The sequence below is a fragment of the Piliocolobus tephrosceles genome, chromosome 6, assembly GCF_002776525.5.
Source record: "Piliocolobus tephrosceles isolate RC106 chromosome 6, ASM277652v3, whole genome shotgun sequence".
In the NCBI taxonomy this organism is placed as follows: domain Eukaryota; kingdom Metazoa; phylum Chordata; class Mammalia; order Primates; family Cercopithecidae; genus Piliocolobus; species Piliocolobus tephrosceles.
The window spans coordinates 38,862,670-38,890,332 of record NC_045439.1 but is presented as its reverse complement, the minus strand read 5'-3'; the positions used below and the strand labels follow the sequence as shown (position 1 = coordinate 38,890,332).

Below are 27,663 nucleotides of genomic sequence, written 5' to 3'. Positions count from 1 at the left end.
TATGTTCCATTTGAAACGCTGATGCTCGACTTGGTCTATTGTAGGTCACTACAACAAACCCACCCCCTCCCCCAAATATGCATTTATTAAAAATGCTCTTTAAACTAAGGACTCCTTCCTTTATATCTCATCACAGTTTTATTTTAAAGAACTATGATATCCAGTATTTTTCCATGAGAGATATTGATCGACTTGGTATCCAGAAGGTCATGGAACAAACATTTGATCTGCTGATTGGCAAGTAAGTAACTATAACTGATGTCAGGGCAAACCCCCAGTGGGCAACACACTTTAGCCTGTTTCTTGAGGACAGCAGCTTTACTTTTAAAATAAAAAGCAAAAACATAATTTTAAATAGTTCAGAAAGGCAAAATATGAAACACAGGTCATATTCTTCCTCTGGGGTTTTTGGGAGGAGGCTTCCTCTAAATCATTGCCTAGATCTTCTGTCTCATGAATTTTTCTTGATCTCCATCTTTAATGCTTATATTCTGAGATGACAAGGATTTATTGTTTCAACTGTCCCATTCTTTCCAGTCTCACGATTGTTTCATATGAGTTTTATGTTAAGCAAATCTTGGCAGTGTAGAAAGATGGCAGATGAATACTAATCAAACGGCAGTTTTAAGAGCATTTTCCCAATACCAAGTATTTACTTCTGGGTGATTAATGTCGGAATTGTTATCTGGTAGTATGTCATTTCGTAAGCTGTTAAGAAACTTAGTTGTTAGCTTCAGCCTTTGGACACTTGGGGCTAATGAAGTTAGAAATGGAAGATGTTAAAACTGCAGACCTAAAATTAGAGTTCACTTCAGCTGCTGTTAGGTTCACAGAATAAGAGCAGCCATAACCTACATCAAGCCAATTTAAATTAAACTGTATTAGAGCCCAATCTCATCTAGAAATGAAGAAATCCCTCTATTGACAGTTATTAGTGTAAGAGGTTCTAATACCCAGGGTAAGGCAGAAATATATACATTAGTCTGTCTGAGGCATGCAGAACAAATGGCAGTATCATGAAGTGGTAGGTAGGAAGTTAACATTGCCAATCTCAGTAACTTCCAAGAATAGAAAGCCTGGAAATGTATTAACAGCTTTATTAACAAAGTACCAGGACAAATAGCAAAATCAAGGAGTTGCAACCATGAGAAGGATGAGTGTCTAAGCACAACCAGTTAAATATTATTTTATCTTCTTCCTTTCTAGGAGACAAAGACCAATCCATCTGAGTTTTGATATTGATGCATTTGACCCTACACTAGCTCCAGCCACAGGAACTCCTGTTGTAGGGGGACTAACCTATCGAGAAGGCATGTATATTGCTGAGGAAATACACAATACAGGTATGTAGCAACCAGGTCTGCAGCCTGTTAACAAAATAGGTAAATATGCTAGAGTCTCTTGCCTGCAAAGGATCTTTCTGATATTCCACATCATTGCAGAGTTTGTTTTTGCTTGAACTTTTGTAGCTAAAAATTATATGGCCATGCTAATAAAAAAGGACTACTTTAGAGTCATGCTTGGACATGGCTCTTGCCAAATTACACTAAGGCAATAATGAGTAAAAAACTGTATATTTAAACAACTAAATACAAGAATAAATTGTCAAACTGATGCAGTTCTTTGTGTCTGAGTTATCTAAAGGCAGATTAAGATAAGAAGGCAAGACCAAGACTGTAATTTACACTCTAAGAGGTTGGTTCACTGGGAGTTGTGAATTTGGAGTTAAAGCTGATCTCTTGAAGAAATCTGCAAATTGGACAATATCTTGGGTCCTTTATGTAGGGTAGGTCTTGTATTAGAGCCTGATAGGATCTCTAATAAGGGGGATACAGTTAGATGAGAATGATTGATGGAAAGAGTACTAAGATGAATTGTACGTTATCAAGACTGGCTACTTTTCCAAAACTCATACTTGTTTGCAAACAGTTTCCATTTCTGTCAGAAAGCTTCTGGTTTTAAAGCTACTTCAAATGACCTTTCATTCCAAAATTTAAAGAACTACCAAATCATACTGCTTCAGTAACCATGTGATGGAACTAAGGTATGGATAGAGACCCCAGATTGAAAGGTTCAGGGCCATAGAGAACCCCTGACTAGATGGGATAGAAACTGACATTGAGAAATGGTCTCCTTAGTGCCACAGCCTGCTAGAACCTTAGGCAGTACAGAAAGGCAGGTAGTACTGGTCTAATTCTCAGATCTGCAATCTTAGATGTTGCCAGTGGTCCTCAGGTTATTGGTCAGAGAACCTGGGAGTTCAATTCTCTGCTTTGCTTCCTAAAAACACCACTTTAGAGCAGGGGTTATAACCTCTAGCACTTATATGTGGCAGCGGCCATGACTTGTCTCTTTGTTCCCATGCTACAATATTTTATTCCAAAAGACACTCATGGGGCTAGGCACAGTGGTTCATACCTATAATCCCAGTACTCTGGGAGGCCAAGGCAGGAGGATTACTTGACCCCAGGGGTTCAAGACCAGCCTGGGCAACATAGTGAGACCCTGTTTCTAAAAAAAATAATTAGCCAGGTGTCCCAACTACTTGGGAGGTTGAGTTTGCAGTTAGCCATGACTGTGCCACTGCACTGTTATAATGCTGTCAACTGGATACCTAAAGCAGTTTGCTTAAAGGGTGACAATAGTCTGGAAACATAAGTCATGCATGTATTTCTAATACTGCAAACCTTGATTACCACTTCTAAGATATGCTAAAGGTGCAGGTTTAGTCAGTGGAAATCAAGAGACAAATCAGGAACACAGGTCTATGTGCAGGAAATGATGGAAATGCTACAGTAATATACCTGTTGGTTGCAGTTTGGCACCATACACTCAACTACACATTGCTAATAAGGGAAGATGCTGAATGGACATATGGCATTGAGCACATCATGTACTATAGTGTAATATCAATAAACCATTAGGTACATTCGCCTGTGTTTCCAGACTTTATGGCCACCCTGAATATTCTCAGATACTTGTATTCCTGAATACTAGCTTGTTCAGATCACGCTTCATCCAGAATAACCAACTAAAAAGTTAAATTCTACAGAGCAATGAGGCATTTAGAGGGGTGAGCATGTTAGCAGGTCTGGATAGGTTCTTCTGGTTTAAGCTTCCCTTCCACTTGCTCCAGGCCAAAGGAACAGTACTGAGAACTTTGACAGAAGTTCTCAAACCTTAACAGAAGGTAACTGGAGTCCAAATAAAATAACTAACATATGGCTGAATCTTCTCTTGATCAAGTAGAAGATACTGGGTCAGTCTGCTGGGAGACAAAAGATGTGTTAGATGTGGAACCTGCCTCCAGAGCTCAGGCCTGCAGGGGTGAGAATGAAGCTTGCAGTAATAACTACATTTCAGCGCATATGGTGTGGTGCTCTAACAGATACAGAAAACACATTAGAGTTCAAAAGTGGGAATGGAGTTTAGCTAGTGAAAGTGGGAGATTTCCTCTGCCTTCATACTTGATTCATTTCCAGGCAGGCATCTGGAAGGTTCCTAGTCATACTGGAGATGGTATACATTTTGCCAACAAGCAGGATGAAAACCTCCCCCACCCAACACCAAGCCTTTTCCTTTTCCAGAAGGCCTGACAATTATGCCTATTATGTTAGTTGAACAAGAATGGTTTATTTAGTTATCTTAAAGGTTTCTTTTAATCTACTGGAGCATAACAGTGTTTTAACTTAAATTCATGGCCAAGAGGATGAGGTGCAAGGGGCTTCCTGAAAATAGGTATTTTCTACTACAAAAGGGACTCTTGTTTTTACCTTGGCTTGTTCTCCCTGTCCCAGTGGGATGACCCTCACTGAGAGTAGTAGCAAGGGAATTTGAGGTTTTGTCACACTTTGTTCTTCCAGGGTTGCTGTCGGCACTGGATCTTGTTGAAGTCAATCCTCAGTTGGCCACCTCAGAGGAAGAGGCGAAGACTACAGCTAACCTGGCAGTGGATGTGATTGCTTCAAGTTTTGGTCAGACAAGAGAAGGAGGGCATATTGTCTATGGCCAACTTCCTACTCCCAGTTCACCAGATGAATCAGAAAATCAAGCACGTGTGAGAATTTAGGATATACTATGCACTAACATGTTTCACAACGGGCATTCCAGAATTATGAGGCATTGAGGGGACAGACAGATACAAAATGGTTGTCTGGGTCAATACTGCCTTAATTAGCCAGGTGTCTAATGTGTAAGAACATTTACACATTCTCACAATTGTAAAGTTTCCCCTCTATTTTGGTGACCAATACTACTGTAAATGTATTTGGCTTTTTGCAGTTCACAGGGTATTAATATGCTACAGTACTATGTAAATTTAAAGAAGTCATAAACAGCATTTATTACCTTGGTATATCATACTGGTCTTGTTGCTGTTCCTTCACATTTAAGTGGTTTTCCATTTTTCCTCCCTCCTCCCACAGTTTGGCTACCCAGTGCATACCTGAACTGTTAGCCCACAGCAGCAATATGTTTATTCTATCCACATCCCTAACATCATGCATTCACAAGGTCAAAGTTCTGGTCCACAAACCCTTCCCTATAGAAGTTCAATGGTTGCGAAAGAATTTGTAGTAAACCAGGCCTCCCAGGATGGCGAGCTCCAGTAAGATGATAATGGAAAGCAGCAGCTTGTTGGTTGTCACTCTACCAAGAGAAGCAAAGTGGGGAGTAGTCAGAAGTTTGGATAACCTGCCTTCTAAACATTTTGGGGTTAGACCTGGAACCACGGCTGGATACTCTCAGGCTGTTTGTTTGATCACACAGCCACTTACCAGGAAGTACTCACGAGGTTCTTTAGCTGTCATTTAGGGATAATACTGTCTACCTCACAGAAATGTTAAACTGAGACAATAAAAACCAAAGCATAAAAATGGATTCTGAAACGTGTCCAAATGGTAGTTACTTCCTTTAAAAATAGCTTTTCTAGAAAGAGGGGTTAGCTAGAAAAAGTAATCATATATACACCCAGCTCAGGATGGATCCGACCCTAGGATAAGTAACTAGAAGCCTGGGTAATACCTTTCAATCCCTTGGAAACTTCTTTCCTCTGCCCTGTTTTTCCCTTTGCTCTCCTATCAACCCAAACGGATATGTTATAAAGGTAGTATAGGAGCTTAAAAATTTTACTATCCGTTGTTTACACAAAGAATCCAACCTCTAGTTCTCATGTTCACTCTAGGTTTCTCCCTATTCCACAAGGAATTTGTCACTGTAGGAAAATCCCACCCCTCCTGCTAGTTCCATGAGTGGGTTGTAGTTTTGTTTCATGCTAGGCCACCTGTGCCCAAGGTCACGTACAATACCCTCTTACCCCCAACTTCAACCTCAGTGGCAATATTTCTGCCCTGGATTTGTCTGTTAGCACTCAAGGATTTTGGTTTTTATTTTTGATAAAGACTACTTTATTGGTGGCAGTTAGTACAATTCAAATTTTGATCCTCAAAGAAGGACTTAGTTATTTATCAGACTAGGAGTCCATAGAGAGCTGAATGAAACTGAATCAAGTCACTGCTGTGATGACTGATGTCAATCCTATTTCTTGGGAAATGAAACCACAGCCAGCTGATGCATGGCATATGCTGTTTCACTAATCGAGAATCACGGTGGCTCTATACAGGAGGTCATCAGCTCCACCACCCTTTAGATGCACTGGAATTCTGTTCTTCTCCTGAAACAGCTTGTGTTTTCTGGACCTTTATTTTCAAAATGCCTGCGTGAAGCAATGCTCATGGTCCTCTGGGCAACCTGACAGTGCCAGCAGATTCTGCAGCATCTTAGCTCAGTTACTGCCCGCCAACCCTGACAACTCCCCAGGGTTTTATTTTTAAAAGTCTACTTCTTTCCTACAAGACAGAACTTCCAGAAAAGGAGCTGACTCCCATGAAGGGCAAGCAGAGCCAAAAGCAAGTACTATGCAGGTGAAAACTGCTTTCTAATCAAGATTTTACAAATATATTTCTTTTTTTTTTTCTTTTTTTGAGATGGAGTCTCGCTTTGTCCCCCAGGCTGGAGTGCAGTGGTGCCATCTTGGCTCACTGCAACCTCCGCCTCCTGGGTTCAAGCAATTCTCTGTCTCAGCCTCCCAAGTAGCTGGGATTACAGGTGCCCGTCACCATGCCCAGCTAATTTTTTTGTATTTTTAATAGAGATGGGTTTCACCATCTTGGCCAGGCTGGTCTTGAACTCCTGACCTTGTGATCTGCCCGCTTCGGCCTCCCAAGGTTCTGGGATTACAGGTGTGAACCACCGTGCCCGGCCGAGATTATACAAATATATTTCAAGGAATAGGAAGCTGTTATTCCCATGTGTTGCCTTCTCTAAAGAACATCAGCTGTGATTAAATCTTTTCAGTGGAGAAATTTTTCACTGCTCCAAGTCAAAGCAGTATATACTTGTAACAAATGATTTTATCCTGAGCTATTTAATTATCCAAGACCATATTCCTTAGTGTATTTATTCTGGTCTGCTGGGTGGTACTGAGTATATGGGGACTATGCGTCAACTGCTGAGGTGCTTTATTAGGACCTTTGTAAGTCACTATTTTAAGCTTTTTGGTTGAAAGCCATTGAGTTAAGAGAAATTTTATGACTTTAATAAAACTTACTTTCTGGACATTGAACGGAGAATCTTTCGACTTTTGCTCAAGTTTTCACTTGTGTTTACCAGCTGAGAAGAGAAAATAGTGATTATTTCCCTCTTTAAAAAGTATACTCTGTACAATTGAATATCCCTAGATTAACACTAGGCATTAAGGGATATATGTTGAAAAATTCCAAGAAATCAAGCCAATTTAAATGATGGCCTTCGAGTGTAAGTAGAAGAGCCTGGAAAGGACAAGATATTTTAGTACTCATCAAGTAGGCTTAGGAATCATCTTCCTAGGTTGCTACTGGGGATGGACTCCTGAGACTGAGCTAATCTTCTACCGTGGCTACTCCAAAAGGGAAGGCTTCAAGTGTAGCCAGCAGACTGGACAGCCAGTGACTATAGAGCAACTAAAGATTTGAATTTCATCAGCCAAATTCCAGGACAGCCTCTTGAGTTGGCATTTGTTTTTGTAGGCTGGCCTGTTACTACTTTTGGGATCTGGTTATCTTTTTTCTTTACCCTCTTAAGAGACAGTTGCATCGAATTGTGAAAAGAACCTCCATGGAACTTTCAACTGCCTGCTACTAATCTGGACAGCTGGAGGATATTTCACCTCCAGCAGATGGCTACCTGCCATCTGTTCCCATTCCCCAGTGGCCTTGGTAAGCTGACCTCTCAGCTCATTCCTTGGCTTTTATTTCTTTGAAACAGGGTCTCGCTCCGTCACTCAGGCTGGAGTACAGTGCTGCAATCATAGCTCACTACAGCCTTGACCTCCCATGCTCAAGCAATACCCCCACCTGTCCCCAAGTAAGATGGGATCACAGGTGCATGCCACCATACCCTGCTACTTTTTTTGATTTTTAGTACAGATGAGATCTCGCTATGTTGCCCAGGCTGGTTTCAAACTCCTAGGCTCAAGCCATCCTCTCACCTCAGGCTCCCAAAGTGCTAAAATTAAGGTGTGAGCCTGGCCTCCTGGGCTTTTAAATTCAACCAATCTACCTGGTATGTTCAAAAACCAAAACCCACACAATCTGAAAGCAAGTTACATTCTCCATAGCTTTCCTTGAATGTAGTACTTTATTGTGAATTTTCACTGAAGAGGGCAGGCATTACTCTGACTTAATGGAGAATTGTAGCTACTAAGAAAATCTACTCAAATCTTCACACTGAGCTAGTATTTTCCTGTCCAAATCTTGGCCACAGTATGTTTTTCAAATTGATTTGCCTTCTGCTATTAAGAATACAGCATTCAATTGGCAAATTGTACTAATTAAAAAATTCTAGCCAGGCACAGTGGCTCATGCCTGTAATCCTAGCACTTTGGGAGGCCAAGGTGGAATGATTGCTCGAGCCCAGGAGTTCGAGAGCAACTTTGGCAACATAGTGAAACCCCCGTTTTTACAAAAAATTAAAACAATTAGCCAGGCACAGTAGCACATGCCTGTAGTCCCAGCTACACATGAGGATCACTTGAGCCCAGGAGTCTGAAGCTACAGTACGTTCTAATTGCACTGCTGCACTCCAGCCTGGGTGACAGAGCAAGACCCTGTCTCTAAAAAACTAAAAAATTCCTACGTAGGTTAACTCATTTATGGAAAGGAAAAAATAAATGAGTTATTTTTCTGAGGCTCTCAGAGTGACAGAAGACTAGAGGTCCCTGATATAGTCATCATTTGGTTTAGATATTTGTTTTCTTTCCACAATGATCCAGCTTACCTTACTGGATAATCCTTAGAGATTTTTTTCCCTATTATTATTATTATTTTTTTTTTACTTTTACTTAGATAATAGTAAAGGGTTATAGTCCAAGATTGAAGCATAATTTATAAATCTATAAACTGTGGTAGTATTTTATGAAATCTGGAAAATAGCCTTGGCTCTAAATGACAGGGTATAAGTAGATGATGTTTTTGTAAGAATAGCAGAATACTCTATTAGATGTGTGAAAAATTAAAATCTCAGATTGGAAGCTTTGAATCCTTAAGTGCCTTTTGACATATTATTTCTCTTGCCAAAGACAGAATACAGCCACTTTATCCTTATTAATTCCTGTAATCTTATAAGTGTAGAAATCAGGTTTCGTCCATCTTTTTTTCCCTTCACTGAATCAAAAATTTCCAATGATGTCTAATTCTTAGGGGTAAAATTGCTTCTAAGGGAGATCTCTCGGCCAAGCAAACTAAAAATTGAGCAAAGCAGCCACAGTGGCTCATGCCTGTAATCCTAGCACTTTGGGAGGCCGGAGTGGATGGATCACCTGAGGTTAGGAGTTTGAGATCAGCCTGGCCAACATGGCAAAACCCCGTCTCTACTAAAAATACAAAAATTAGCTACGCGTGGCGGCACATGCCTGCAATCCCAGCTACTCAGGAGGCTGAGGCAAGAGAATCGCTTGAACCCAGGATGCAGAGGTTGCAGTGAGTAGAGATCACGCCACTGCACTCCAGTCTGGGTGACACAGTGAGACGCTATCTCAAAAATAAATAAATAATAAAAAAATTAATAAATAAAAATTGAGAAAAGCATAAGAACTTTAAAAAGACTATTCCCTGAATACAGAACTGCTGTAGCTTTTGGTCTCAGTATGGTTTCCCGGCGCAATGGCCCCCTAATTTCCCCATACTTGCCCCTTTCCCTGTCTGCCCAGACTTACTCTACTCTTGGTGCGTTCTAACTGGTCTCGTTGTTCCCCCAGCTCTTCTATGATTTCTGAGCCAATCTGATCAGTCTCCGTGGCAATGCGATGAGAACGTTCAATACTTTGGGTGGCCCGGTTCAGGCTTTCAGTGCCTTGCAGAAGCATTGCCCTTTGAGACTGTAGCCGATTCTGAAAGGAGTATGGAAGAGAAATGTTAGACTTTTTCCATTATAAATTCATTGCCAGCATATTCCTCATGACCTTCCCCATGTTAGAAGGAATACAGTGAGCAATAATTTTCATTCCTTTTAAGACAGAACCAAAGAAGCTAATGATTCTTTTCAAGGTCACAGACTAAAGCAGAACCTGAAATGAATCAACAGGATCACAATACCCCCACTCCACTGTCTTTTACATTTACATAAGGCGAGGAAAGATGGATTAAAAATACTGGAGCACTTTCCCTGTGTTTGTGATGAATGTGAACTGGTTCATGTGTCTCCTGGACTATCAAATTCTGAAAGTTGGCAGCCCAGATGTGGGAGCTACCTGATTAATGCATATAGCCTGTAACTTCGATAGTGCTATGAGCAAACCAACTAAACTCCGCAGCCCTAGAAAAAGGTTAATTCACTGAAGATTCCCACTTGACTGGTACTGAGGACTGAAGAACCATGAACAAGCTATTCTATTCTTCGTTTTAAGCCTCCAGCACCTGGTACTTCCAGGTGGTCTCCCACCCAAGTACTAACCAGGCCTGACTCGCTTAGCTTCTGAGATCAGGCAGGTTTGGGGTGGTATTGCCTAGATGACTAAATTCTTCTTTTTAGCATCTAAAGAAATTTTGTAGAAGTCTGAGACACTACCACATTCTGGAAAAAACGTATGTGGTTACCCTCTTGGTGAGCCCCAAAAAGAACTTCACCTAAGGTCAAACAAAAAGCCTTGAGGCTGCCACACTGGGGGTGATTTGGTCTCAGGGAAATTAGTATCTGGGGCTTGAGCAAGCTTCCCCACCTGCCCTAATTTCTCAACTGCCCTAATTTTCTAAATCCCCACCGAAGTTTTACTCCACCTATAATCCTAAACACAGACAGCATGAAGACAAAAGTAGCCTTGTCAGGCCAGAATTAACAACCACTGACAGAAATGGAGGCAGCTCCAAGTTCTTAGCTGTTCAAAGCGTGCGTGCGCACACGCGCACACTCAAAAGGAACCCAGCTCACAGAGGCCTATTACAGAGCAGGTGACCACTGGCAGGACCATCAAGAAGCCAAAAGATTGGCTCCCAGAGCAGAAGTAGCAAGAAGCACTTTCTTTTTTTCCTTTACTTTTCTTTTTTTTTTTTTTTTTGAGACGGAGTCTTGCTCTGTCGCCCGGGCTAGAGTATAGTGGCACGATCTCAGCTCACTGCAGCCTCTGCCGCCTTGGCACAAGCAATTCTGCTGCCTCAGCCTCCCGAGTAGCTAGGATTACAGGCACCTGCCACCATGCCCAGCTAATTTTTGTATTTTTAGTACAGACAGGGTTTCACCATGTTGGCCAGGCTGGTCTTGAACTCCTGACTTCAGGTGATCCACCGGCCTTGGCCTCCCAAAGTGCTAGAATTACAGTCATAAGCCACCGTGCCCGGTGCTCTGTAGCATTTTGACTTAATGGCATACAGACCAGCAGATGAGGAAACCACTGAATGAGGTTCAAATAAAATCAGGTTAGCGCAAAGAAGAAGGAAAAAGGTTTTCAAAATAAAAGATGCAGATTTTCAACTGAGTAGGCTAAAAAATGACCAAGAAAAGATCAGATCACATAAATGAACTTCAGACAGATTTGGAACAATAATTTTACTGAAGGTATGGATACCTAAATTATGTTTTAATAATTTCTGAAACTCATAATTTTAAAGCAAAATTGTTTAGACTTCCTCCCCAACTTTGGCAACATGACTAAAGTCACTTTTACAACTCCCACTTTAACCAGCTCCACCTGCCTGCCTTTTTCCAGTCTCCCTTTAAGTGATCTTCTGTCAGCTTCTAATCTGTGGTGATTCCTCGTGCATCCATTTGAAAATTTTAAATACTTCATTCTCAAGGGGTCTAGTTTTGGCATCAGCCATGTCAAGCCAGTATCATTCTGAATGTCTCTTAAACTATAATCAGGATGCATTGTGAAACAGGATTTGTTTAAAACTGGAGTATGAGCCTTTCTACCTCTGTTCAGTCTGGACTGGTGGGCCCCTTTCTATTTCTCTTTCTATTTTCCTTCTAAGGTAAAGGAAAGCTTGGATTGATTGTGTAACAATATTCTGATAAATTAGAAACCTAACTGAATTTTCCAGGCATACCTGAGAAAGTGATTCTAAAATTTATATGAAAGAATAAAAAAGATCAAGGAGAAAAGAAATTAGATCAATGGGTCAGAATACAGAATCCAGATAATAAGAATAGGTAACACTTATATACTACTACATACAAAGCACTGTTTTTTTTTTTTTATTGTAAGACTGTATTATATTAAGGATAAAAAGAAATCTAAATATGCATATGGTTCAAAAGGCCTGCATTAAATAGAGCAGATACCAAGGGGATAACAGGACCTGGATGCAGAAAAGAGGATAAGGGTGAAAAAAATGAAACAAGAGTCTAGTATACATTGATAACATGAAATACCCCAACGATATAGGCCCTTAAGGAAAAAAAAACAACAACAGCTAAAACTTACCATATGCTCATTCTCTAGAGCATATATGCCATATTTCATGTCTCCTCGGCCTCCAGGTGTGGCTGTCAAAGGTGTGCTTCTCACCTCCCGATGGAGTTTAGCAAGGTCCTTCCGGTAGTTTCGAAGCTTAGACATCATGGGGTTACGGAAAGACAGGGGTGCATAACGTAGTTCCTCCTCCATCTCTGCCAGCTGGGAAGGCAGAAAGTAGTGAGTGGATAGCCTGGTTCTTCCCTCACTCATTTGGAAATATGCCTAGTTTGGACTAATCAAACTACTTATTTATTTGGACTACACCAAGCAAATAACCATATGCTCCATGAGGCAGGGAATGGTCTGGCATGTTCCTCTCATTCTGAATGCCTGGCGTACTGCCTAGCAAGCACAGAGCAGGCCTTCAAAATATATGAACTGAATGAATGAATGGAAAAACAGGAAGTACTTTATAGCTTACTAAACATTTTTATATACATTCTCCGTGCAATCCTCACAACAAGTCAATAAGGTAGGAAATGCTCCATTTCATATAAAAAACTTAAAGAAACCTGCTCAGGATTACACAAAAAGAAGGAGTCCGGGCCAGGCACAGTGGCTCACACCTGTAATCCCAGCACTTTGGGAAGCCAAGGCAGTAGGATCATCTGAGCACAGCCTGGGCAACATAGCAAGACCTCATCTCTATTAAAAAAAAAAAATTAAACAGAAAAGGAGTCAGCGTTCAAAATCTTCAAATTCTCTCAGCTCTCTTTAATATACCAAGTTTTTAGCCTGGTATGATTGAACACTGCCATCAAAAAGTGCTTTGAAGTCTACTGTACTAAAAGTGATAGGGGTCTGGCATCAGGGTTCTTCCCTTCTCCTGCCCCTCTTTCTGAAAATCAATTAAGTTTGTCTCTAGGTCAGAGACAACCAGGGGCCTACCCTAGAGCAGGGTGCTTTAGGGGAATCAGACTTCTATTTTTCTGGGATAAGTAAAATGTAACACCTGGACACGTTCACAAGCAGCCCTAAATTATTTTCATCTGCCTGGAATGGTCAGAATAGGATTATTACTTTTGTTGAGTTTGGAGAAAACAAGTATCTGAGCATCAAACAAATCAGTAGTAGCTAGAAGATTTTAAAAATGCTACCAAGGTATTAACTGAAACAGGAGAATGGCTACAAACAGGTATCATGGATATGCCCAGCTGCACACAGGTATTAAGAAAAGCTCCTAGTACCCCCACCATTAGGAAGAAAATAGTTTCCACAGTCTGGTGGCCTGGTCTTTCTTAAAACAGATGCAAAACAGAGAAAAGGATGCAGATGTGCTTCCTTCTCAGAACTTCACTGTGATAACTGGGAAACTGAACAAGCAAGAAGGAAGTTCACTGGCCAAAAGAGAATTTTTTCTCTATCTGCTCTGGGGTAGCAAATACAGGGGCAATTATTTCTGCAGAGTACTAGCAGGGACCAGAATTTTGGCCCCAATCTTAATGGGTTTGCTGAAGCTAGAGTATAATGAGATGAAGTCAAAGAACTCTTGCTTCCATAGGGCTGGAGCGAAAAAAAAAAGAAAAGCCACAGGTGAAGAGAAGCAGTTGTTAAACTGTTCAGTAAACCGAACCAACTTCTGACAAACTTTGGGTGCCAACTGAGACTCATGCATGTCTTGCCTGAGGTACCAAGTCCAGCTACTACGTTGTCTTTTAAGGCAGAAAAGGACATGGTTAGAATTACCTCTAAACTACATTTTCTGTGACAGTAAGTTTAACAAAGAACAGTAACTTTTTTTTTTTTTTTTTTTTTTGAGGCAGGGTCTTGCTCTGTCACCCAGACTGGAGTGCGGTAGTGCAATTGTGGCTAACCACATGCTTGACCTACCAGGCTGAAGTGATCCTCCCACCTCAGCCTCCTGAGTAGCTGGGTCCGGAGGCATGCACCACCACACCTCGGTAATTTTTTTTTTTTTCTGGTAGAGATGGGGGTCTCCCTAGGTTGCCCGAGCTGGTCTTGAACTTCTGGCCTCAAGTGATCCTCCCACCTTGGCATTTCAAAGTGTTGGAATTACAAGCATGAGCCACTGCACTGACCAGTAACCTATCTTAATGGCCAGCTCTTAAAAACAGATTTTAGGCCGGGCGTGGTGGGTCATGCCTTGTAATCCCAGCACTCTGGGAGGCCGAGGTGGGCAGATCATGAGGTAGGAGATTGAGACCATCCTGGGTAACACAGTGAAACCCCATCTCTACAAAAATACAAAAAATCAGTTGGGTGTGGTGGTGCCCACCTGTAGTCCCAGCTACTCGGGAGGCAGAAGCAGGAGAACGGCGTGAACCCAGGAGGTGGAGCTTGCAGTGAGCCGAGATTGCGCCACTGCAATCTGTTGCCTGGGCGACAGAGCAAGACTCCCTCTCAAAAACAAAAACAAGCAAAAGAAACAACAGATTTTAAAAGACTGCTTGGGTAGAAGTATGAGAATGCCCTCACTACTCATATCAGCAATATATTACCAAAGAGTCATATTTCATGAGTGTCTTCAGGCTTTACCCATTTGTGTTTGTCAAACCCCCTCAACAACCATCCCCATCAACTGGCTTCATTTAGTAAGAAATAGTCAAAATCAAGATCAATGGACAGGAACAGTTAATCTGTGATCAGTTCATAGCATTACTTCTGGAAAAGACCAACATTAGGTAGAAGAAACAAAATTTGTTTCTTGTTCTCACCGTTTCATTTGCTTCCTGTTGCTTTTCATCAAAATCCCTGATCAACTTCTTCTTCTCTTCTAGAAAAGATAGATAAGTTTCAAATGCTTATTACTATTTCCACACATTTGTAAAGGCCATTCCCTCTGCTTAGACTAAGCTTCCCATGGTAGGGTGTGGTGGCTCATGCCTGTAATCCCAGCACTTTGGGAGGCCAAGGCAGGTGGATCACGAGGTCAGGAATTCAAGACCAACCTGGCCAACCTGGTGAAACCCCGTCTCTACTAACCATACAAAAATTAGCCGGGCGTGGTGGCAGGCACCTGTAATCCCAGCTACTTGGGAGGCAGAGGTAGAGAAATGCTTGAACCCAGGAGGTGGAGGTTGCAGTGAGCCGAGATTGCGCCACTGCACTCCAGCCTGGGCGACAGAGCGAGACTCCATCTCAAAAAAAAAAAAAAAAAAAGAATGTTTACCAATAGTGACTCTCTGAAACCCCCTACCTTCACTCCCACAGTGAACCACTTCTATGTTAACTCGTATCTACTACTTTTCTGTAAAACAAATTAAAAATTCTATCCACTCTGCTTGCTGGGAGACTGCCTGGTATGGTGCTTGTTTTTCTCTGGATGTGGCACTGGTAATGACTCAAACAATGAGACGTTATTCATTCCCCTTTCAGCCTTTCCCATTCCAACCCTTTGGTTAACTGTATCTTTAATACCTAAAAATTACTAATCTCCCCTTTGAACAAAAATAGAACAGGCTTTAGCTTCAAAACAACATCTAACTAAAACAGTATTGTCTTCATTGTATCTTCTGATCACTTATACTACAGGTTTTCCATCTAAAATATGATAGGAAGTTTCATTTTTAAATTTGTTTTAAATAAATGTATTTTACATGAAATAAGTTGACACAAAGAAAATGTAAGTGACAAGGCCAGGCACAGTGGCTCACGCCTGTAATCCCAGCACTTTGGGAGGCCGAGGTGGGCAGATCATGAGGTCAGGAGATCAAGACCATCCTGGCTAACACAGTGAAACCCCATCTCTACTAAAAAATATAAGAAATTAGCCAGGTGTGGTGGTGGGCGCTTGTAGTCCCAGCTACTCGGGAGGCTGAGGCAGGAAAACGGCGTGAAGCTGGGAGGCGGAGCTTGCAGTTAGTCAAGATCGTGCCACTGCACTCCAGCCTGGGCTACAGAGCAAGACTCCACCTCAAAAAAAAAGAAAAAAAAATGTAAGTGACATAATAATGATACTTGGAAGGCAAAAATTATGAAGGTGGTACCAGAATGCTGTCACCTGGTAAACATTTGTATGGGGCAAAGGCATACAAACGCCTTTCCTGGTTAGTCAGGGGAGTGAGGTTCTGGTGCCAGGTTCAGGCCTGACTTAGCATGTAAACTTGGATAATTTCCTTTATTTCTTTGGGACCGCACCTCCTCCTTCACTGACTATAAAATGAGGAAGTAGGTCATCCCTTCATATCTAACAAGCAAAAATTAACTCCGTTTATGAGGAGCTTGATTTTTTAAAAAAAATTTATAAATCCAAATGAATGTTCTCCCTGGAAATCTACATATAACCTACTTATCACCACAAAGTTACCATCGTTTACAATGTTTGTTTGTTTTTTTCAAGACGGAGTGGAGTGCAGTGAGGTGATCTCGGCTCACTGCAACCTCCGACTTTTTGAACTGTCTTTTGGAAGTACCTTCATAGTCTGGGGATATAGTCTTTGTTTCTTTTTTAAATTGTGGCAAAATACATGTAACATAAAATTTGCCATTTTGACCATTTGTAAGTGTATAGCTTAGTGGCTAGGTACATTCACACCGTTGTGGAGGCATCACCACTAACTGTTCTCCAGAACTTGTTTATCATCTCAAACTGAAATTCTATAACCATTAAACACCTCCCCATTCCATGAATTTCACTACTCCAGGTACACCGTTAAGTGGAATCATACAGTATTTGTCCTTTGTGTTTAGCTTATTTCACTTAGCATAAAGTCAAGGTTCATCTATGCTGTAGCATGTATGGGGATATGGTCTTTTACAGCTACGTATTTTTCAATGTGACTCCTAAACACAAGCCAGCAGCACTTCCACCAACTAAAGAGCAATCTTTTTTTTTTTTCTGGAGACAGAGTCTCACTCTGTCACCCAGACAGGAATGCAGTGGCTCGGTCTCGGTTCACTGCAACCCCCGCCTCCCAGGTTCAAGCAATTCTCTTGCCTCAGCCTCCCGAGCAGCTGGGGTTACAGGCGCCCACCACCATGCCCAGCTAATTTTTTTGTATTTTTAGTAAAGACAGGGTTTCGCAATGTTAGCCAGGTTGATCTCAAACTCCTGACCTCAAGTGATCCATCCACCTCAGCCATTCTACTGCAAAAGAGAACAGATGAGCTGGGCTTATGAAGAAATGGCCTGTGGGTATTCAGTTGCTGTCCTGAGATTTTCTTAGATTATTTGTCTACTCTGATTTTCATCTTAAGACCTGACTTTTTTTTGAGACTGTGCCTCACTCTGTTGCCCAGGCTGGACTGCACTGGCATCATCTCAGCTCACTGCAACCTCCAACTCCCGGGTTCAAGTGATTCTCGTGCCTCAGCCTTCTGAGTGGTGGGATTACAGGAGTGTGCCACCACACCCAGCTAATTTTTCTATTTTTTTGGTAGAGAGGGGGTTCCACCATGTTGGCCAGTCTGGCCTCACGTAGTCCACCCACCTCAGCCTCCCAAAGTGCTGGGATAACAGGTGTGAGCTACTGCACCCGGCCAAGCCCTGACTTTTGAATCCAATCCTACATAAGATGTAATGTCACTGTAATGCTTTATATGGATTTACATTTTGTTAACCACAACAGCATCTAATGTCAGTTGTATCTTTTTTTTTTTTTGAGACAGAGTTTCACTCAGGCTGGAGTGCAGTGGCATGATTACGGCTTACTGCAGCCTCGACCTCCCAGACTGAAGCAATCCTCCCACCTGCTCAAGCAATTCTCCTGCCTCATCCTCCCAAGTAACTGAGACTACAGGTGCAAGTCACCACACCCAGCTAATTTTTTTTTGATAGAGATGGGGCCTCACTATCTCATGGCAACCTCATAAGTTGCTGAAGCTGGTCTTGACTCCTGGACTCAGGCAATCCTCAACCTCAGCCTCCCAAAGTATTGGGATTACAGGTGTGAGCTACCACACCTGTCCATGTATCCTACTTCTTAAGTGACCATAAATCATTTTGGATGCATAGGTTCTATAATCTCAACTTGAGACCAAGTTCCTCTGAAACACATAAATTTATTTTGTCATTTTTACTATGCCATAGATCCTAGAACTATAAACCTCCTTAGATATGGCTACTGCCTGAAAGCGCAAATGACAACACACTCTTTACTACGTCTCATTCATTGTTGTGTGACACCCCCTTAATATACACAAGATACTCCAGACATTTTCCTCCATATTACTCACAAAACCCATGGCTCTGTTTGTTGTTTAAAAAAAAAAGTAGGGGCAGGTTCACCATGGCAAACGGTATGACTCTTGACCATCTATGATGTAGCTGAAATGAGCACCAAAGCAGCTATTACTATCTGCGAGGGGGCTGTGTTCTTAGCTACCAGTACTGAAATAATACCTACAGTCAAAAATGGCTACTTCTATAGAGCAGTATTGTATCACTTTGTAATAAGCTGTCCCAAAAGTGCTGAGCATCATCACTGCTCTGAGTCCGCACATCTCCAAATTCAGGCATGCTCACTCCTGATCCAAGCCAGACAGTAGGAAGCAGTACTGTACACATATGTACATTCCCTTCCTAGCTCGTTCCTTTCCTAGATTTTTCTACAACTGTGTTTAGTCATAAAGTCTCCTCCTTTATTCTTCCTTTGTTAATGGGTATGAAAATCTGCATTCTCAAGAGGCAAATTCAGGGGGGAGGGATTGCATTGGGGAGTTATACCTGATACAAATGACAAATTGATGGGTGCTGACGAGTTGATGGGTGCAGCACACCAACATGGCACATGTATACATATGTAACAAACCTGCACGTTATGCACATGTACCCTAGAACTTAAAGCATAAAAAAAAAAAAAAAAAAGAGGCAAATTCTAGAATGATTCCAGGAAAGTAACTACATAAATGAAAGGGGGAGAGGAAGACCACAGAACCTCTCTCCTTTCACTAACTTCTGTGTGCTGGAATATTCCATTTCCTACCTGATTTCATAAAACACATTTCCTCTTACGAGTGCTCTATAACTTAACATACTTTTAAAGAACTTCACTACATTTATGAGATCCTTTCTGGACTTCTAAGATTTAAAACAAACAAAACAGAAGCCTTTGAAATCATTTCTTGTGATAATAAAGCCAGGGAGGCAGATAATTCAAGAAGCTGATCTCTACCCAACTGAGAGGGATAGACAGCTGCTTTTCAAAAATTCTTCAGGCTTAGAATTATGAAACCAATGAATGCTAGAGCTAGGATGTACCTCAGCGATCATCTAGTCTAACTTCCTGCCTTTACAGCTGAGGACGCTAGGCCCTGGAGAAACTGAGTGCCTCCCCAGTCATCAGAACAGCAAATGTATGGCAGCACTAGTTCTGGAGTGCAAGTCTGCTGACTCCCAGTCCAAGGCTTTTCTGTACAGTAAACAACTGTATACTGTACACAACTGAGGGGCATTTTTGTGCGCCCAGGGTATAGCCTTTAACAACTGGAAAAATTTTGCTTAAAAAACCAAAAACCTCTTCCTCTTTTTAGGGAGTTAGAATTGATGTCACAATCAACTACAAACAGCAAGGTGGCATCCTGGGGAGAATGCGCACCATGAGCAAGAATGAACCACTTCAAATACCATTATCCCCCACCCCACAAGCCTGCCCAAATCAGTCACATGTGAGGGACTCTCTGGGACCAACTCTGTCTCCTTTGGAAAACTGGGTGGATGCTGACACGGAGTAAAATGGAAACAGCTCTGAAAAACAGAACTACAGAAAGCCTACCTTAATGTCTGACCAAGGTGAGCAGCCTCTCTTCCTTATGGGGGTTTGAATTTCCAGTCCAAGAATGCCTACTCTTGGCCCTTTAAAGTTGTGGAAATAACCTCAGTTTCACCAGTCTCCTAAATATGTGGTTACTTTGCTTTTGGCGCCTCAATGTGGCAAAATGGAGGACTTACACCCTTTATTTCTATACCGTGACAGTTGACTAGATCCCAAACCATGCAGGAGTTAAAAGCAACAGATTCCTCTCAACCAACCTGTTTCCTCATCTGCAAATAGGGACTATAAAACTACTGACCTCATTGGTTGTAGTTGTCTGAAAGGGTTAAAAGAAATACTACACATAACATTCACTTAGCAAGTGCCAAATATAAAGGCTCAATAAATAGGAACCACCATTGTTTCTGAAAGTAAATACTTATGAAAACCTAAGAGCAAACACAAAATTCAGTAGAAAATATGAGGAGTTAGAATAGTTGAAATTCTACAGTCTGTAAGTAATTGGTGTTTATCGGCCAGCTGACTACAGTACTCCATAGTGATTATTTTTTCTGGCTCCGAAAATAATAGGGTCTTGTGTTATACATACTGATCTAAATGATTTAAAATGGAAAACTTTGAATAGTTTTACGATACCCATTAAGACATATGGAGAGACATCTTCAGGTATGACAAAAACAAAACTAGAAACCATGACTACAGGCATTTAACATTATTGATTAGATTAAGAAATTATAGCACATTATAGTACTCCAAAGTAATTGGAGAGACCTCTTCAGAGGTTGTAAAACCAAGACTAGAAATTATGGCCACAGGTACTTAATGAGATATTAAATGGATTAACAATTATTGTATGTGGTAATGGACAGTCACTGCCACAAAAACTTCCTAAAATACGACACATTGTCTCTAATAGCCTTCAAAGGCAGAAAGTGAATGGAGACTGTACTTTGGAGAAATACTGTTTTTGTTGTTTTAATAGGTAGAATATACCCATTTTTAAAGTAATGAAAATGCGGACAACAGTAGAATAGAAACAAATCACAATCATATATTAATATTTTCTTTCCAACAATTCACATTATTCACATATTCCATCATCCAACAGGTATCTATGGAGCACCTAGTCTGTGCTAGGCACTGTTCTGGTGCTTAGGAAACACAGTGAAAAAAAGACATAATATTGAGCTTATATTCTAGCTCAATGGCTTTCACACTTGGCCTTCATCAGAAACCCCCTGGAGGGCTGTGAAAACACACTGCTTGTCAAAAGTTTCTAATTCAATAAGTCTGGGGTTGGGCCCAAGAATTTGCATTTCTAACAAGTTCCCAGATGATGCTGATGCTGCTGGTTCATGGACCACAATGAAACCACTGTCCTAGTGAAAGGAAGACAAACAATATACTGTAAATATCATAAATGTACTAAGTGTCTAATATGTCAGAAAACAAGTGCTCTGGAAAAAAAAAGAAAAAGGTAAGAGTAGTTGTATACAGGGCTGGTATTCTTAGTTTTCATTTAAATAACACAGCTAGTAGTTCTATTATCTATATTAGCAGTATTCTAAGGACTTTACATATATTAACTCATTTACTCCTCACAAAAACCCTATGAAGTAGACACTAAGATTTATCCCCATTTTGCAGGGAAAACTAATTGGGTTAAAGTAACCTGTCCAAGGTCACACTGCTACTAAAAGGTGAATTTAAACTCAGGCAATCTGGCTCTTGAATTCTTGCTGTTAAATATTATACTATATGGCCTCTCAATTCACATATTTCTTCGTAAATGTTTTATTGTTAATTTTAGAGACAAAGTCTTGCTCTGTCACCCAGGCTAGAGTGCAATGATATGATGACAGCTCACTAAAACTTCAAACTCCTAGACTCAAGTGATCCCCTGCCTCAGCCTCCTGAGCAGCTGGGACTACAGGTGAGCAGCACCACGCTCAGCTAATTTTTTTTTTTTTTTTTTTTGTAGAGATAGGTCTCACCATGTTGCCAAGGCTGGTCTCCAACTCTTGGCCTCATGCAATCCTCCTGCCTCAGCCTCCCAAAATATTGGGATTACAGGCATGAGCCACCACACCAGAATATTGGGATTACAGGCATGAACTACCACACCTGGCCCCCATATTTAATTTTATTTATTTATTTATTTTTATTTTTATTATACTTTAAGTTCTAGGGTACATGTGCACAACGTGCAGGTTTGTTACATATGTATACATGTGCCATGTTGGTGTGATGCACCCATGAAGAAATACTCTGTGAGGCTAGAATGGACATATATTATGTCATGATCTCTGTTCTCCAGGTACCTTTGATATTCTCATCCACAACCCAAACTCTGCTTCTCTTCTTATGTTTCTTATTTAAGTTCATCGTTCACCCAGTTGACCAAATGAAAAAATGCAGACACCCTGGAATCTTTCTCCCTCACTCCTCATATCCACTGAAGCTGGTTAATTTCTGCCTCAAAACCACCTCTTGGGCCGGGCACTGTAGCTCACACCTGTAACCCCAGCACTTTAAGACGCTGAGGTGGGTGGATCTTAATTAAGCCCAGGAATTCGACAATAGCCTGGACAACATGGGAGACCCTTACTAAAAATACAAAAAATTAGCCAGGCCTAGGGGCATGCGCCTGCGGCCCCAGCTACCCAGGAGGCTGAGGTGGGAGGATCACTTGAGCTTGGGAAGCCAAGGCTGCAGTGAGCAGTGATGGTGCCACTGCACTCCAGCCTGGATGACAGGAGACAGGAGTGAGACCCTGTGTCAAACGAATTCCCCTGTTACCAAGGCAACTGCCCAAAAGGCTCTTAACACAGTCCCCTATATCCAGATTCTTGTGCTCTCTCTCGTTCTCTGTCTAGCCATTAATGCCCTCCTTCTAAAAGAAAATCCACATCAGTCAACTGCTTTAAGTCCTTTACTGACTTTCCATATCAAGTCCAAATGTCTCGACGTCACACTAAGATCCCCTCACAACCTGGCTGTTTCACCTGCCCCATCTACTACTACTTTCCCATATACATTCTAAGCTCCAGAGTTGGGGGTATTCCATTTTTTTTAACTCCTGTGTTGTCTCTTTGCCTTTCCCCTGTTTAGCAAACTCCCATTCAACCCCTTATATTCAGTTTGAAGTTTTTTGAAGCTTCCCTCTCTTCCCCATGCTCAAGTCCAGCCTTTTTTATGGTCTCTGAGAACTTTATTTTAGGATTAATCACACACTTTGTTGTAAGTTTGTTTACTTTTTTTTTTTTTTTGAGATGGAGTCTCGCTCTGTTGCCTGCAATCTCCACATCCTGGGTTCAGTTGATTCTCCTGCCTCAGCCTCCTGAGTAGCTGGGACTACAGGCGCATGTCACCACACCTAGCTAATTTTTGTATTTTGAGTAGAGACAAGGTTTCACCATGTTTGCCAGGATGGTCTCTATCTCTTGACCTTGTGATGCGCCCGCCTAGGCCTCCCAAAGTGATGGGATTACAGGCATGAGCCACTGTGCCCAGCTGTTTGTTTCTTTTTCAGATAAGCACTCTGGAAGTCCTCAGGGCCCAGACAGTGGCTGATACATAATAATTCTCAGTGTTTATTGAAAAATAACTTAATTCAATTACACAGCATAAGCTACATGCAAGGGCTGTATTATGTACATTATGCCGTGCCTAATAATTCATGATGGGCATTCATGAAAACTTTATGATGTGGTCTCTGAACTAGAAAAAGAGGGATTCAGATGAGGCACCATGTGTTTGCTTAGATAAATTCAATTTATTCAACAAATATGTATTGAGCAGTGTGAACGAGGTAGTGAATAAGAGGTAAAGTTGTTAGACTTCTTATTACAATTCTAGGGATATGTATATAGTTTATTTACAACTATGTCTGTTGCCAGCAACTTAGAATATTTTGTGGTTGGGTAGAAATTCACCTATTTCTGCTGAGCACAGTGGCTCATGCCTGTAATCTCAGCACTTTGGGAGGCCGAGGCAGGTGGATCACTTGAGGTCAGGAGTTTGAGACCAGCCTGGCCAACATGGTGAAACCCCGTGTCTACTAAAAATACAAAAATTAGCTGGGTGTGGTAGCATGCGCCTGTAATCCCAGCTACTTGGGAGGCTGAGGCATGACAATCGCTTGAACCCAGAAGGTGGAGGTTGCAGTGAGCTGAGATTGTATCACTGCCTGGGTGACAGAGCAAGACTCTGTCTCAAAAAAAAAAAAAAAATTCACATATTTCCGACTGTCCTCTTTGCAGGATGGAGAAAAAGGCTGGGGAGACAACAAACGTGAATGTAACTATCTAAGCTTTATGTTGCTATAACAGAATAGCTGAGTCTGGGTAATTTATAAAGAAAAGAAACGTATTTCTCAGAGTTCCGGAGGCTGGGAAGCCCAAGGCTGAGGGGCCTGATTCTTTCAAGGGCCTTCTTACTACCCATGGGTCACCCTATGGCAGAAGGTGGAAGAGCAACAGATCAAGAGAGCAGGCAAGCAAGAGAGGGCTGAACTAACCCACTCTCTCAGCAACCAACCCACTCTCAGGATAACAATCCAATCCCTGAGGATGGAGCCCTCATGGTCTAATCATTTCTTACGGGTCCCACCTCTTAACACGATTAAAATGGCAAATAAATTTCAACATAAGTTTTAGAGGGGACATTCAAACCATAGTAATAATGAATTCAATTTTCTATTTTTCAAAGCAATGTTCTTTTGCATTATTTAGCCTTATAGAAATGGGCATTGCAAAAATTAATTCAGTGCCAGGTTGAAAATGCAGTCTACTTTTTTTTTTTTTTTTTTTTTTACAGAGTCTTGCTCTGTCATCCAAGTTAGAGTGCAGTGGTGCGATCTTGGCTCACTGCAACCTCCAGCTCCCGGGCGCAAATGATCCTCCCACCTCAGCCTCCCCAGGAGGTGGGACTACAGGCACGCACCACAATGCCTGGCTAATTTCTGTATTTTTTGTAAAGATAGGGTTTCACCACGTTGCCCAGGCTGGTCTCAAAATCCTTCAACACAGCAATACTCCTAACTCACCCAAGTGCTGGGATTACAGGTGTGAGCCACCACGCCTAGCCTGCAGTCTACTTTTCTTTTTTTTTTTTTTTTTTGAGACAGAGTCTTACTCTGTTGCCCAGACTAGAGTGCAGCAGCACGATCTCGGCTCACTGCAACCTCTGCCTCCTGGGTTCAAGCAATTCTCCTGCCTCAGCTTCCTGAGTAGCTGGGATTACAGGCAACTGACACCATGCCTGGCTAATTTTTGTATTTTTAGTAGAGGTAGGGTTTCACTAGGTTGGCCAGGCTGGTCTTGAACTCCTGACCTCAAGTGATCTGCCCGCCTCTGCTTCCCCAAGCACTGGAATTACAGGTGTGAGTCACCGTGCCCTGCCTGCAGTCAACTTTTCAATCACATAAATCAGATCCCACAATGCTTCTGCACAATATATTTTAACTGCATCCCATCATATTTAGAAAAAGGCACAAGTCTTTCACCATGGTCCACAAGGCCCTACATGGTCTGGCCCTGCCTACTTTTCTCCTTTGCTCACTTCATTCCAAACACATGGAACTTCCTGCTCCTCGTTGAACACACCAAGCTCATTTCTGCTTAAGGGCATTTGCAGTGCTATTCCCTCCTTCTGACACTTCTCCCAGATTTCTGGTTTACTCCCTCTCTTCATTCAAGTCTCAGTTCAAATGCCATCTCCTCAGAGAGGACTTTCACAACCGCCCTATTTAAAACTGAAGTCCCAAGGAAAGCAGATCGCTTGAGGTCAGGAGTTAGAGACCAGCCTGGCCAACATGGTGAAACCCCGTCTCTACTAAAAATACAAAAAAAATTAGCCAGGGGTGGTGGCGCAACTGCAATCCCAGTTACTCCAGAGGCTGAGGCAGGAGAATTGCTTCAATCTGGGAAGTGGAGGTTGCAGTGAGCCAAGATCGTACCACTGCACTCCAGACTAGATGACAGAGTAAGACTCGGTCTCAAAAATAATAATAATAATAAAATAAAACTGAAGTCCCATCCCTTGTTCCTTTACTCTGATTTATTTTCCTGTATTAACACTGCAGCTTAATAGTTATATATTGTTTATCACCTATCCACTAGAATGGGGACGTGCATGTCTTTTTCACTGTAATTTGCAATATTCACCAGCACCTAGAACAGTGCCTGGCACACAGCAGCCTCACAATAAATATATATTAAATACATGCATTTCATTCTCACCAGAGTCATTCAATTCCTATGACCTTGAGTAATTCGTTGAGCAAACACTCAAGCTCTGACCCTTAAATAAAAGCAATAAAACAAAGTTTTGTCCTTGCCATCAAGTTCTATATATCCGGAGGCCAAGAACTATATATAGCAGGTCTTCCTATGGATCTAGGGCCGCAAAACTCTAGCTCCTCCAGACAAAACTTGTAGGAACCTGAACCATGAAATTAAGGGGTAGTAAATAGTCTCAGCAGTAAAAACGTTCAAAACAAGACCACATCTAAACATCACAATAAGGTTTTAAAGGCCAACTCTCTACCCTCCAATAACAGGTATGTACCAACACCCCAAATTATGACTCCTTTGGGTTTTTAACCCTTTTTCTGTGCTACAGATCCTCTGTCAGTCTGGTGAAAACTAGACCTGTCTTTAGACTAGTGCTTCTAAATGCATAAAACAAAAACAGCTACGAAAGAAACCCATGCTACATTACAGGACCGCATATGTAAATGCCCCTCTGCTCTGTTTGCCGCAGTGAAAAAAAACGAGAAAATGTGGAAGGCCATAGAAGGATCCCAGGGAACTGAACCCCGCGTCCCCGGGCGCGTCCCCAATTCACTCTCAGTGGCAGGGAGACCTGGGGCTGCGACCCAGCCAGCCCTAGGGGGCGTGTCTGAGGACGCGTAGGGAGGAGACGCGGGCCCGAGTCTGGGAGGAAGGTGGGGGAAAAGTCCAAAGCGCGCGGGGCCGCGCTCCCCACGGCGTGGCCCACCCGCGCCTCACCGGTCCCAGCAGTCCCCAGCAACCGCTCGGGCACCCCTTGTAGGTCTTCATGGAGGCCGCGGAAGATCTCGTGCAGCTTCTCGAAATGCTCCGAGGAGGCGGCGGAGGCGGCCATGGCGCAGGAAGCGCTGGAGCAGCGGCCACCCAGATTCGGGGCTCTGGGCCCTCTCCTAGCCCGGCGGTCAGCCGCCCAGACCCGTGGCCATAACGGCGACCGCCGCACCACCCCTGCCCAGGACGAGGCTCTTCCGGGGCCGCGGCAGGGTCCTCCCTAGCCGGAACGCCCACCCTCTCCAGCCCGTGATTGCGGGAGCGCCGGCGCGAAAGCCTGACGGGAAGGCGGGAGACTGCGCGGCTTAGGCGACTCCTGAGGGAGCGAGCGGGGCGAACGGCAGTCACAGAGCCCGAGAAGTGCCCGGTCCGGGGTGGGGAAAGGCCGCAAAGAAAGGGCCCTAGGGGACCTGAGGGACGGGCAGCTCGGCCGCCTTCCTCCCGGGCCCCGCCGGCCGGCCAGGGGCGGGCGCTGCAGTGCACGCCGGGGGATGTAGTTTGACTCGGAGAGCGTCTGGTCCCGGAGTCGCGCGTTCCCCGGGGTGCCAGGTTTAGCCCGGTGCCCGATTTGATGTGTGTTTGCGTCTAGACGTCGTCCTCACTGTCATCGCGCTTTGCTTTGCCACCCTGACCCGAATTCCTCATTTCGCGTCTTGACTGAATGTTAGCTTTCGGCCCTGGAAAGATAGCCCGGCCGGGGGCTCTGCCTGCAGTCGGGAGGTGGAGCACTTTTCCTGGAAGGCCCAGCGGCTCCCCAAGCTTTCAGAAGTGGAACCCGGCCGGGCGAGTGGCTCGCGCCTGTAATCCCAGTACTTTGGGAGGCCGAGGTGGGAGGATTGCTTGAACCCAGTAGTTCGAGACCAGCCTGGTCACAATAGCGAGAGCACTACCGGAAACCCAAAATAGGAGCCGGGCATGGTGGCGCGCACTTTTGGCCCCA

At 42.8% G+C, this 27,663-nt stretch overlaps 2 protein-coding genes and 1 pseudogene across 3 annotated transcripts in view; 1 reads left to right on the top strand and 2 right to left on the bottom strand.

Moving 5' to 3' along the window:
• The window catches only part of ARG2 (arginase 2), a 34,695-nt gene extending 29,817 nt beyond the window's left edge, over nt 1-4,878 (top strand). The window contains exons 6-8 of the mRNA XM_023182377.1: nt 137-241; nt 1,207-1,343; nt 3,864-4,878. Coding sequence (XP_023038145.1) covers nt 137-241; nt 1,207-1,343; nt 3,864-4,069 — 448 coding nt within the window. The 3' untranslated portion in view covers nt 4,070-4,878. The remainder of the gene's footprint in view (nt 1-136; nt 242-1,206; nt 1,344-3,863) is intronic.
• VTI1B (vesicle transport through interaction with t-SNAREs 1B) lies at nt 126-27,663 on the bottom strand. Its single transcript, XM_023182389.2, has 6 exons — nt 26,673-27,663; nt 14,662-14,720; nt 11,954-12,145; nt 9,251-9,424; nt 6,608-6,669; nt 126-4,647 (listed from the first exon to the last, which is right to left on the bottom strand). Exons 1-6 carry the CDS (start codon nt 26,785-26,787, stop codon nt 4,551-4,553), a joined length of 699 nt encoding a protein of 232 aa, XP_023038157.1. The 5' UTR covers nt 26,788-27,663; the 3' UTR covers nt 126-4,550.
• LOC116418834 lies at nt 1,082-5,776 on the bottom strand (annotated as a pseudogene). The gene has a single exon (XR_004228990.1). The product of XR_004228990.1 is annotated as a cytochrome c oxidase subunit 7A2, mitochondrial-like (transcript).